Genomic DNA, 13280 nt, shown 5'->3' with positions numbered 1-13280 from the left:
TCTAAAAAGAATGACAAATTACTGTAAAAAAAAGAATGACAAATTGGCATGTGCCTTCTGATATTTCTGAACGGTACTTGCAATCAACGATTCGAAACTTTGGTCACAAATTTTTTTATGTGCTAGTATTGGATATCTGAAACTGAAGTTGTATATTTTCCTGGAAACAACACTTGGGTCCGTTTTCCTTGTGTTCTATTTCCGACGACTCTAGGCAGTACGTAGATTCTTAGACATGTAGGAGTATGTAGTTAGTGATAATTTTTTTCTCAAAAAGAAACCTAATTACTGCCACGTGGCCGAAAGAAAAGAGAAGGAATTTTAGAAAGAAAAAATTCCTCCGGACACGTGGCTCGATCGCGACCGCACGATCCTTCCTCTGTCTGCTACTCTACCTCGTTCGGCGCTGCCTCTCCCCGGCAAACCCCCGCACCGCCGCGGGAAGAGCGAGGCCAGGCCGCGGCCACCCCTCCCCGCTCGCCCAACGCGTGCGCTGCCGGCATGAACCTGGTGATGATTGCGGTCTACATTCCTAGCCCGCGCCCGCCGCCGCCTATAACTAGGCCTCCCCGCGTTCCCCGCGGCCGCGACGGCCCCACACCCCACCGCCAAAGAAGTAGGCAAGTAGCAGCAGCAGCCGCCGCGGCGCGAGCACGCAAGCAGGGGACCTGCCGCCAGGCTCCAGGGAACCGCCGCCGCGGAGCTGGATCGTGCGGGGCTCGAGGTGGGTTCTCCTTCTTCTTCGTCCGCGCAATGCTTGGGGGTTTCGGGCTTGATTCCGCGGCTCCTCTCGGGGCCGTGGTTCTTGGGTCTTACGAGGCGCTGGCGCCGCGGAAATTTCCCTGATTTCGGGCGGGGTTCGATCAAATTGTGCATCCGGGCTGGGGGTTTTGGCGATGGAACGCTTGTATTCGTGGGTTTCGGGGGCTCTCTCCTTCAATAATCCGCTTCTTCGACCTTGTTTCAGCGTTCAAGCCTCGCCTCCTCTGCGGAACCTGAGCGCGTCTCGCCCGTCTGGCTCTCTCTGCTCTTGGGGAACACGAACGAAGGAATCGGGAGCTTCCAGGTACCAATCCGACGCCCAATTCGCAGCGGAACTGCAATGATTAGAGCAAGCCGGTGGTTGGTTTCTGGTTGCTGAGTCTAGCAATTAGCGTCTCCCCTTTGCTGTTACTTTCTGAATCCTTGTTAACTTGCATTGAGTTCAGATAAGCAATCTGCAATTCTGCATTGCAATTTCACAAGGTATTGTAATGTTTAGTTGCACAGTTGCTGTGTCTCTGAAATGACTACTGCATTGTAATTATCCGTCATTGCTCTCTGCATAAATTGGTGCTCTGTATTTGTGGCGTTGGGTAGAATGGAAGATGACGTTGTTGATAAAAAAAATTATGAGGTTTCGTGCAGAATTTGAATGAGTGGTGTCGCCGGGGTGGGAATTCACGTGATGTGCTGGTGTTCTTGGAATGATTGTTGATTCTGCTCAGGCCACTAATCTGTTTCCTGTGATGTTTCAGTGTCAGACCTAGGCTTCACTGCACAATCTGATTGTGTCATATTCGTTTGGCTTTCTCTTCTCATGGATATTGACGAACCAAGTACTTCGAAGCCTGCAGGTACCAATCTGATGCCTAATACGCAAGCCACCGCATTTATTAGAGCAAGTCAATGCGATCCCCATAATTTTCTGATCAAATTTGTTCTATGTGTTTTTTCGGCTTTGTGCAAATGCTTAAATGCAACAGCAGGCAATTAGTTCATGTTTGCTTGATCTTGCTATGCCATCTAACTATGCCCTCGGTCCCTGCTATGTCCAACCCATCCATGCACTTGCAAATGCTTCAGAAACTGTGGCCAGGTCTTTTTCGTGATACCTTTATCTATCAACTAATATACCTCATTGTGTTTTGAATCCAAATTTGCCAATGCCCATGTCCATTTCACAAATTGATGCAATTAGTCACTAAGGAAAGTATTTGCCTTGAACAGTTCTAACTCAGTGCTTGCACAAATGATTCAAAGAAGCAATAATTAGGGAATGTTCTGGTTCATCTTTAATTTTCTTAGTGCTGTATTGCATGATTCATCCAATAGCTCTGTATCAAGTGACCTCTTGTTTTTTATTATCTATGCTATCTGATCAAATGCTAGTTGCGTTTGCAAATTCATCAAAGAAGCAAACACAAGTTACTAGTGTACTCGTGTTACGCTTGCTTCATCGTACTGTTCTGTTTGTTACTTACTGCTGCTTTACATTGATTCAGATATGAGATCCAGAGGACCCCATAAACATTGGTGTAAAGTCTGCACTAGGAACTTCCGTTCAGGGAAGGCTCTTGGAGGCCACATGACATGCCACCGGCTTGCGGTCGTGCAGCCAAGGAGCACACCCAGCCCTCCTGTCATTGTTGATCTTCCTGTGTCGCTGCTGGATTCCAGTGATGTGAAGCCTTTGCAGACATCTTTGGAAACTAAATGCCTGCACTGCTCAAAGGAGTTCTCTACCTGCCAATCTCTGAGGGGGAACATGCAGATGCACAGTGCGAAGAAGGTGATGACCAAACCCGATGAAGAACCAGCTGAGCTTATGGGAGCTTCAGCCAATGTTAATGGCTATCATGGGCACAATGTGATGCTATTTTCTCCAGTGAAGCGTAAGCGATCAAAGAGGGGCATGCCAGTGCTCGACTCAGAGGAAATGTGTGCTGCAGCTACTCTCCTGATGCTTGCAGAGTATTCTGACAAGATTTCTGCTTCTGAGAATTGCTGTAGGGGAGACAACAATGACAACATTTCAACACCCAATTTGTTGAAGGAGGTGAATCTAAATGCTTTTGATCAGCTGTCTCAACCGGATGAGTTCCTGAATAACACGAGGCCCAAGTCTGTCAAGAATGCATCTTATGAGGGTTTCTATGATTTCTCTGAGAAGGAAAACAATTTGAATTTAGCTGCTGATGTTCCCAAAAAGATGTTGCTGCTGAATGTATTTGATGATGGACTGGTGGATGGAGATGCTGAATTCATGAAGCCAGGGGCTGACATTTCAGTTGACGAGGTGAAGTTTGGTAGCCTTTCAGCTGCAGTGAACGTCAAGAGGTACCAGTGCAAAGTCTGCAGAAAGTTATTAAGTTCAGGGTACACATTGGGTTGCCACATGAGGTTACACTGTGAGAAGGAAAACAGTTTGAATTTGGTTCCCAAGAAGCCTGCGCAGCTGAACGTGTTTGATCATGGGCTGGATGTAGATGCTGAATTCATGAAGCCAGGGGTCAACAATTCCATTGAAGACTTGAAGTCTGGTGACCTTTCAGCTGCCGTGAACATCAAGAGTTACCAATGCAAGGTCTGTGGAAAGTTATTAAGGTCAGGGCGAGCATTGGGAGGCCACATGACGATACACTTACACTGTGAGCAGAATACTTTGAAATTGGTTGCTGATGTTCCCAAGATTGAGGTGCTTCCGAATGTGTTTGATCATGGGCTGGATGCAGGTGCTGAGTTCATGAAGCCAGGGGCTGATATTTCAGTTGAGAAGTTGCAGTCCGATGATCTTTCAGCTGCAGTTAACATCAAGAGACACGAGTGCAAGGTCTGTGGAAAGTTATTAAGGTCAGGGCGAGCATTGGGAGGCCACATGACACTATACTCACACTGTGGGCGGAATACTTTGAATTTGGTTGCTGATGTTCCCAAGATGGAGGTGATTCCGAATGTGTTTGATCATGGGCTGGATGCAGGTGCTGAATTCATGAAGCCAGGGGCTGATATTTCAGTTGAGCAGTTGCAGTCCGGTGTTCTTTCAGCTGCAGTTAACATCAAGAGACACCAGTGCCAGGTCTGTGGAAAGTTATTAAGGTCAGGGCACGCTTTGGGAGGACACATGAGGTCACACTATGGCCGGAAGTGCAATCTTGACCAAGGGGTTGCTGATTGTCCTAATTCGGAAGAGCAAATGCAGAAGCTTGGATTGGACTCGCCCATCTTTTATCGGCGTAGACCACGTTCACATGGGAGCGAAATCTGATTCTGAGCCATAGTTTGTGGCGAGCAGCCTTCAGCAGGCTGTGGCCAAAGCTGGGTTCAACATGTCTGAAACTGATACTGATTAAGTTGTCCATAGGCTCATTAGTAGTCAGGAACTTAAAGAACTCCATTTCATCTGCTGGATTCTGTAGATAGTTACGAGATTTTGAGACTGGCACTTTCTTGATCAAGAAAAATTGCCTGATAGGGAAGGGCAAGGATCTTAAGTCACTGCTCGGTTTGTGAAACAGTGTCGAAGTATGTGCAGTAGCTTACTAGCATGCAGTGTAAATGTGTAATGCAATGCATGAGCTTGTAGCAGGACTGAAGCTCCCCCAGACAGTTTTGCTTGGCTGTACACTGATATTCTTCTCTGTACAAACCTATACATGCATATTCTTGAAATAACAGTTCAATAAAGAGACGCGGATCAGAATTTGTGCAATCCTCATGTCATTTATTCAGTTGCCTTTTGGATGTAGTGTCAAGCCAACTTTCAGTGCTTGCGGAGGGTTATGCTTGTGTTTGGCTCTGCCATTTTGGCTGATTGACACTCTGCTTCCAGTTCCTGATGCTGTTCATGTCGCCCGGGTTGTGAACTGCGAAGTTTGAATCTGATGATTCTGATTAATGGAGTGCCGGCGAGCAACCTGCAGTGGGTGTTTTCTGTCAGTCTGAGACCACGATCGGATGTCACTTCTTGGCAGCAGAACAATGCAGCAGTCTTGCTCCTTTGCGCTCACTCGTTGCAAATTAGTGCTGGCCATCCGATGAGGGCACGTGGCTCGATCTCGGCCGCACGGGTCCTCCCCCGTTTGCCTCCGCGGCTCCGCCAACCGCCTCGTCCCTCCCTTGCTCTCCCCTCGCAAACCCCCCGCACCGCCGCGGCAAGAGCGAGCCGGCCACCCCTCCCTCCCTCCCGCTCCCCGAGAGACCCCAACCCGTACGCCGGCATGAACCCGGTGATGATTGCGGTCTACATTTCTATCCCGCCGCCGCCTATAAGTAGGCCTCCCCGTGTTCCCCGCGGCTGCACCCAGCAGACCATAACCTACACCACCAAGCAAGTAGCAATTTCGAGAGCAAGAAAGGGCAGGGCGAGAGGCCGGCGCGCGGAGCCCCGTCGCCGAGCGCCAAGAAACCGTCGGGCTCCGCCGCGGAGCTCGATAGGGTGGGAATCGAGGTTGGTTTCCTCCCAAGCACTGATGCCTGCTGGGGGGTTTGAGCTTGAGCTTGTTCTGCGGTTTCTTTCTGGGGGCGTGGTTCTTTGGTCTTTGGACTTTGGAGGTCTGTTCTTGAATCTTGGTTGTTCAATCTTTCTATTCGATCAAGCTGCGTCCGCGGTTTGAGTTTGAACCTGAAGTTTCTCTCTGGGGCCGTGGTTCTTGGTTCTTTGCACTTTGTAGGCGTGTTCTTGAATCTTGACATCTTGTTCTTCAATCTCCCTATTCGATCAAGCTGCGTCTGCGGTTTGAGCTTGAACTTATTCTGCAATTCCTCTCTGGGGCCGTGGTTCTTGGTTCTTTGGACTTTTTAGTTGTGTTCTTGGAATCTTGGTTCTACAATCTCTCTCTATTCCATCAAGCTGCGTCTGCGGGTTGGGAAATTTGGGAATGCAACGATGGTTCATCGTGTTCTTGGCTCTGTTTCATCTGATCATACATTTCTTGCGACCTTGTTTCAGCGATCGTCGATAGAGCCCTCGCGGCCTCTCCTCTCGGCCCACCCTGAGCGCGTCTCGCCTGGCCCGATTTGCTCTATCTGCTCTCGACGAAAGCGAACACACGACTGCAAAGCTTCCTGGTAACTCCCGACGATAGCAATTAGCGTCTCGCCATTCTGTTAATCTCGGAATCCTTGCTACTTGCATCGAGTTCAGATAAGCAACGTGCTGTCTGCATGACCAATTCACATGTTGTTACGATCTTTAGTTGAGCAGTCGTTGTCTTTCTGAACTGAATACTGCATTATAATGATAGTTCTGCTTCTGCATAAATTGGTGGATTGTCTTTCTGCTTCTTGGTATATGTTTATGCTGATAAAAATTCTGAGATTTCGTCCAAAAATTGATCGAGTAGTGTCCCTGGTTGAGAGTTCACGTGATGTGATGGGCGTTCGTCGATTTCTGGACCTCTGTTTTAGCCGCTAATCCACTTCTTGCGACCTTGTTTCAGCGCGCAGCCTCGTCTTCTCTCCCGGTTGGCTCCCAGCGATCCTCACGAACAACGGGCTTCAAAACTTCCATGTACAAATCCGACGCCCGATTCGAACTTCCATGTACAAATCCGACGCCCGATTCGCAGAACTGCAGCCGGTAGAGCAAGTCGGTGGTTGGTGTCTGGCTGCTCATGTACCAATTAGCATCTGAGTTTGCTGTTTAAACTCCGAATCCTTGCTAACTTACATTGAAGTCAGATAAGCAATCTGCATTCATATTTTAGAAATTGTTGTCAGTTTTAGTTGTGTGGTTGCTGCCTTCCTGAAGCAACTATTGCATTGTAATTATCCTCATGTCTCTCTGCATAAACTGGTGTTTTGTTCTGTTCTTCTAGGTACATGTTCATGTTGATAAAATTCTGAAATTTCGTGCATCACTTGATTGAGTGGTGTCTCTGGGGTGTGAATTCACTTGATGTGCAGGAATTTGCAGCTATTGATTTGTATGATTATTTCACCAGTTGTTACTGATTCTTTGTTGCACATTGCCTGGTCTTTCTGAAATGACTACTGCGGCAATGGTTAGTTACGCGGCCCTGCATAGATTGGTTGTTTGTCCTTATGGTTCTTTGTATATGTTGATGTTGACTAAAAATTGTGAGAGTTTTTCAGAATAAAAGGATTCTGAGATTTCGTGCAGAACTTGATTGAGTGGTCTCTGGGCTCTGAATTCACTTGATGTTCTGAGTGTTTATGAATGATTGGTTCTGCTTAGGCAACTAATCTGTATCCTGTGACGTTTCAGTGTCAAGCCCAGGCTTCACTGCGCATCCTGAGCGTGTGCTGCGTGTCACGCTCATTTGGACTTGGGTTCTCATGGATAACGGCAAACGCAGAAATCTAAAGCATAAAGGTACATGTGTGATGTCCAATTCGCAAGCCACTGCATTAATTAGAGCAAGCATTGCCCTTCCCTTAATTTTCTGATCATATGTGTTCTGTGTGTTTGTGCGAATGCCTCAAAGCAACAACAGGTAGTTAGCTAACTTAGTTCATGTTTGCTTCATCTTGCCGTGGCATCTAACTATGTTCGTGATACCTGATATCTTCAGTCCATGTACGCACTTGCAAATGCTTCAGAAACTGTGGTCATGTCTTTTTCATGATTGCTTTATCTGGCAACCATTATGTCACTACTGTGTTCTTCAATTCAGATTTGGCAATGCCCTTGTCCCAAATTGTTGAATTAGTTACTGGGGAAAGGTATTTGCCTTCCTTGAACAATTCTAACCCAGTGCTTGCACAAATGATTTCAAAGAAGCAGTAGTTAGAGAATTTTTTGGTTCATCTTTAAATTTCGTAGTTGCGTCATCCTGCCCAATAGCTCTGTCTCAAGTAACCTCCTGTCCTTCTATTTTCAATACTATCTAATCAAATGCATGCTACCTCTAATTTTTCAAAAAAAAAATGCATGCTACCTCTGCATTTCTTCAAAGAAGCTGATGTCCCCAAGAATCCTAATGATGAATGCTCAGTCACTAAGTAACCAAAGCTGTTGTTTGGCAGGTCAAATGATTCTGAAGGATCCGAGCGACGATTATCCGTGGCTTGCTCTAACCTTAGGTCCAAGTGAGCATGCTGTCGAAGAGTACAGGAGGATGAACAAGATGGAAGAGGAGGTTGGTGAACAAGGTGTACACAAGACCCGAATCCACCTGACCCTTGTAGACCCCAGTGATGACATACCTCAGCTTCAACTTAATTTGGGGAGAGTGAGGAAAACCTATTGCCTATACTGTGGCGGACCACAGTATAACCGTCAGGCGTATGGAGGACCAAGGTTCTAAATATCCGACTATAGCCACCGCTATAGCTTGCTATAGCTTTTGAAAGAAGAAAAAGCTAAAATATTTATCTCTTAGCTTTGAAAGGCTAAATCCGCTAATAGCCGGCTATATCCCGCTATAACCGCTAAATTAAGGTTTATTTAGCTAGCTAAATCATATAACTAATTTCTATTTATTGTTAGTTCAATATTGAGCTTCGTCATTTATAAAATTTAGTATTTCTTCAATGTTGTAACAAGAGAATGAAGCCCAGGAGTACTTCAGTATATGAAATTTTCTTGATTTCATGTTTATATGAAAAATTACTCATAGATTTATGCATGGTGTTGAAGTAGAAATGTATAATTGTGAGAAGCTTCTAGAAGATTAGAGAGTATACTTGAATCAGGGTTACCATGCTTCATGGTAAAATATGAATACTCTAGAAATTAGATACTTGTATGGTTAGATAAGTATGAGGAGAATTTTGAAGTTAGATATTTTGTAAAGAAGTATGTAGAAGATGAACACATGGCAAAACCATATGAGCCATGGAGTCCTACAAATAGGGGTGCTTCCCTCCCCTCTTGCCATACCATGTCATAAGAGGTCTTAAGTAGGAGATGGCATGGTTGCCATGTAGTTTAGTAGTGTCATAGTACGATAGCTACATAAAGAGTGCAACGGTCTTGTGTTATATTAATTTACGATGAATAAAGAATTAAGTTCCCGTATAGAGTTGATTAGAGTCATCAATTTATTCACACATTGCATTTACACAACTGCTAAATCGGTTAGCTAGGTTATAACTCGCTATAGCATTTCTTAGCCTATACAAACACCAACCGCTAAATGCTTTAGCCCGCTGTTTTAAACATTGTGGAGGACACAAGGGGCAATGCAGTAAGTGATGCTTGCTGTAGTTATTTCTCTGTTTGATGTGAGAATCACGTATGTTACAGTTTTTTTGTGCTGGTATCAACTCAATTGCTTATACGACAACTACGCATTTCAGAAAACCAGCCTTCACGTGGACCACAGAAATTCTTTTGTGAGTGGTGTGCAAAGGACTTCCCATCTTTGCGAGCAGTATTCGGACATATGGGAAGTTGCGAAATGCGAGATTGATAAAATTGCATCAGAGGACTAACTCAAGATGTTGGTGCAGCCCTAATTGATGAGTAGATGAAGTCAAAACAAGATGGGCCAACTTTGTCTTGTAGGAGCTCACCTCATATCTCTTTCTTCGTCATGAGAAAAGTTACATATGTGGTGGTTTTTTTGGCACAACACTCACATGTAAATGATAGTTTAACCTGGTGGTTCCATACTGGTGGTTCGCTCTATCTGGTTTAACCTATACAGTTGTTGCCATTTTCATTTCAGCTAACCAGCTGATCAATCTTTAGTTAGGCTATTGTGGATAGGTTGTATGTGGTGTCATTAAGCTACACTTACAAGGCAATTTTATCAAGGAATGCTGTCATGTGAATGTTTTCCCCTTTTTGAACTTGGTGATGAAAGGTTATATGGCTTTTTCTTGTTACCATCCGGATATATAAGAGGAGGAAAGTTCAAGGTTTTCGCTAGACGAGCAAGAACAAGCAAGTTACCACCGTTGTCTTCATGCTCGGGCGGCATGATGCTTCTCAGCACCAAACATATGATCCGCGACGCCTAAGTTTGCTTCAACCCCTGCGCAGCTGCAGATTTTTCCGAGCACAATGAAGCCTCAGGTGTCAACCTGCTGGCTCTTACATTCGTTGTTGCTCCAGAATAGGATCAGGGCCTAATCGTGGTCATGGTCAACCTTTCCGTGTATGTAGACATAGACACCGTGTGGGGTGGATCATGCACTCTCTTGTGCCACTTCACACGTGCCCTTCTTTCATCACTACTAACATTATCTCCACTCTTCATATTCATGGTCTTTTTTGTGCACTATACTACACCACATAGTGGTACATATATAAGTATAGAGAAGATCTAACCGTTTATTTGTAAGTACAGCTTAGTAATTATTATCTAGTTATAAATGAGGGCAGCTCATCCCACTGGCTCTCCTCCCTGAGCATTGTTTTCTATACAATCTATGATCCTTTCCTAATTACTTGAAATCCTCCCTGACCGGACCACATTATTTAGCTTACTTGAAAGATCCTTAATCCATTTACTGAAAATGTTGATTCCAACAAATCTCGTAAAGATGCAGCTACAAACCATAAAGCATGACATATTTGCCTAAGCAATGATGACAGAGCCATGGTTAGAAATCGACTGTAGAGAATTGGAGAGAACCATTTAACAAGAAAACTTCATACCTGTTTACTGTGCAGACCATTTAGGGTGCAGTGTCAGTATGCTCCATCCAAGATACTGCTCCCAAGCATCTCTCTCTCACTCAATCCACAAAGTTTAGCATACAGAACAAATGCATGGAAACAACAGGAGAAGCATGTAGGCAAAATCAACAATAACGGGCAGGTACAACATTTTGATCCTAGAGGTTATCTGGCATATCTATAGATTGCGCAAGGTGAAAGAAAAGGTGGTTACTGACATTAATAGAATAGCAAGAATATATTGAAGTGAATGGATTGCTCCTGCTGCAAGAAGTAAGGCCATCCTACTCCCTTAAAACAAAACCTGCAATTGAAATGAAAAGTTGTTACATCATTTCCGTTCAGACCTAATACAAATAATAAGGAGAAAATATCAGGGTCATGTGCTCTCCAAATCACTCCAGTACACTACTACAAAAACAATTTGTAGCAATACCCCAATTTATTTTAGGGGCGGACTAAAATATCACCCGTTCTAAAAAAATGAGGCGCCAGAACTGTAACAACCGAGCTGTCCTGAAAATATATTTGTAGAGGCTTCTCACCCCCTCAGCATTTTCAGGGGCGGGGGGGGGGGGGGGGGGGGGGGGAGGATGAGCCGCCCCACCTGCCCCTGAAAATGGAGCCCTTTTCAGGGGCGGCTGAGGGGGTGAGCCGCCCCTACAAATGGCATTAGGGGTGGCAATCCCTTACCTGCCTCTAAAAGTATCTATAAAAAGCTGGGCACCTTCTTCCTCCTTCCGACCTCCCACTGTTTGCTCAGGAGAGGAGCTCCCCAAGATAAAAAAAGGGGGGGAGGTTTTCTACTTGATTTCCTTCGAGTTGGGGGGCTCTAGCAGGTAAGTTGACGCTAATTCCTTAGCATTTCTAAGCTCTTTTGTTTCATTTATGGCTCATATGGAGCTCTCTTTGCCTCTAACTAGCTCTGGATCTACATGGTGTGGATTAGCCATTTGAGACACCATTTACCTCAAACTTTTGGATGGAGTTGTGCTATTTTAGTTGGAGAACAAGATTATGTAATCATTTTAAATCGATCTATGATTTTTAGCATTATTCTTAAGTAAATAATGCCCTAGATCTATGGAGGAGTGAGAAGAAGATTTGCTTTTTTCCTAATTTTCAAAGATGCATGTTAGATTTTTTTTCCAACATTAAGTGGTAAAATAATATGTTGAGTTTTTTATTGTTTTTATTTAGTTCAAATTAAATTGACTTTTTCCCACACCTATATATATATATATATATATATATATATATATATATATATATAAGCAGTAGTACTATATTATACTCTGGATACTCAATAGCCTATTCAGGGCCTTGTTTGGTTCGCATTAGAATTTTAGCGTGCTATGAATAGTGACATTTTGACTGCTAATTACAGTGTCAAACAAAGGCAGTTTACAAAACCAACTCTAGAACCCCCGCGCTAGTGACCTTGAAGAATCTAATAAGGTCTTTGACCACGCGATTAGAGGATGGTTACTATAGCATTACTGTAGCCAATCATCGATTAATTACCGCCATTAGATTCATCGCGAAAAGTTACACCCATTTCTAAAAAGGTTTTACAAATAGACTTCATTTAGTACTTCATGCATGCGAGATTCTCTTTTCGGGAAACATACGTGCTATATTTTTGTAGAATGCCAAACAAGGCCCGGTAGCCGAGCCCACCCGCACTCAACCCTGCACCCGACTACAGCCGACGCCCGGTTTTCTCCAACCCCCGCCCGCCCGCTTTTCTTTCAGCCCCCCCACCCCCAACGATGGAGCGGTTTTTCTACCCCACCAGCTCGCAGATGCGATTCCCGGAACGAGATCCTCTAAAGTCGGCAAAAACGACTTCCCTCTCCAGTCACGCATCTGACCCGTTGCTTTCCTATCCAACCGTCAGATGTTCCATCTCCTGTCTCACAGACGGTGCCCCATTAGGCTTGCTGGGCCGGCCCAACATCAGGGACGACGCGTACGTATATCTGCTAGTGGGGAACTGTAAGTTTTCTGGCGCGAATAATCGCTGCTTTGGCGCCGTGACTCACATTTTTGGCGCGAGCAGCGAACGTCGTGCGGCGGCGATATCGGATCGACGAAGGCCGTGCGTCAGGCTCAGGTTTCTGCTTGTGCTCTCCATCCATCTGCAAACTGGTGCCAAAATATATTTGGATTGTGCTTTGAACTGCTCCTGTGTCCATCTCTTTAGCTAGTACCCTGCATACTGTGCTTGTTCTGATCTGATTGTTTTTCATCCTCCCTTGTTGAATTGTGCTCGAACTGATCGATTGAATAAAGACCGGTATAGAAGCTTGAAGGAAACATCAACTCGCTTGCATCAAAATTAAATCTGCATACCGAAGATGGAAGAAAATAGGTGCGTAATGCCATGGTTGTTTCTTTTTATTTATTTGCATAGGGTATAGATTTGAGTTATTCAATTCGCTGCCTAATATCATGCCATCCTTATTCTTTTTTCTTGTAGGGAAGGCTTGATTTCTAGTCTTTTACCTCAAGTTGGCATGGAGTTCAATACTATAGATGAGGCCTGGATGTTTTGGATTAGCTATGGGGGTCAAAAAGGCTTTGAGGTGAGAAAAATGTACACAAACAAAAGAAAGTTAGATGGGAAAGTTAGGTCCTGCAGATATGTTTGTGCAAATGAGGGGCATAGAAAGAAAGATAAAAGGGATCATCTAACAAAGTGTCCAAGAGCTGAAACTAGAACTGATTGTCAGGTTCGCATGGGTCTTATAATGGACCAGGAGAAGGAAACTTATAAAGTTGCTGATTTGATTTTGGAATACAATCACATGCTTCAGTTGCCACAAACCTCGCACTTGATGGTGTCTCAAAGAAAAATTTCAGAGTTACAAGGTTTTGAAATTGAAACAGCTGACGATGCAGGAATTGGGCCCAAAGCAGCACATGC

General features: G+C 44.7%; 1 protein-coding gene across 2 annotated transcripts; it reads left to right on the top strand.

The window, feature by feature from the left end:
* The first annotated feature begins 432 nt into the window (after nucleotides 1-432).
* Nucleotides 433-6617, top strand: LOC120699903. Of its 2 annotated transcripts, XM_039984016.1 has the most exons (6): nucleotides 585-724; nucleotides 968-1066; nucleotides 1518-1616; nucleotides 2265-5209; nucleotides 5711-5829; nucleotides 6201-6617. In XM_039984016.1, exons 3-4 carry the CDS (start codon nucleotides 1580-1582, stop codon nucleotides 4025-4027), a joined length of 1800 nt encoding a protein of 599 aa, XP_039839950.1. In that variant the 5' UTR covers nucleotides 585-724; nucleotides 968-1066; nucleotides 1518-1579; the 3' UTR covers nucleotides 4028-5209; nucleotides 5711-5829; nucleotides 6201-6617. The 2 variants fall into 2 exon arrangements, with proteins under 2 accessions (XP_039839949.1, XP_039839950.1); XM_039984015.1 differs by lacking the exon at nucleotides 968-1066 and having other exon boundaries at nucleotides 433-724.
* Nucleotides 6618-13280: the final 6663 nt, after the last annotated feature.

This window comes from Panicum virgatum, chromosome 3K (assembly GCF_016808335.1).
Source record: "Panicum virgatum strain AP13 chromosome 3K, P.virgatum_v5, whole genome shotgun sequence".
NCBI classification, from domain to species: domain Eukaryota; kingdom Viridiplantae; phylum Streptophyta; class Magnoliopsida; order Poales; family Poaceae; genus Panicum; species Panicum virgatum.
The sequence above is the reverse complement of the archived record's forward strand: the minus strand, read 5'-3'. Positions and strand labels throughout refer to the sequence as shown.

Bases quoted from the DNA above. Each gene is read 5' to 3' on its own strand.
- LOC120699903 (XM_039984015.1), top strand. From the start codon at position 502: ATGAACCTGGTGATGATTGCGGTCTACATTCCTAGCCCGCGCCCGCCG. The intron at 725-1,517 runs GTGGGTTCTCCT...GTGATGTTTCAG, and splicing joins TGGATCGTGCGGGGCTCGAG to TGTCAGACCTAGGCTTCACT. The intron at 1,617-2,264 runs GTACCAATCTGA...ACATTGATTCAG, and splicing joins AAGTACTTCGAAGCCTGCAG to ATATGAGATCCAGAGGACCC.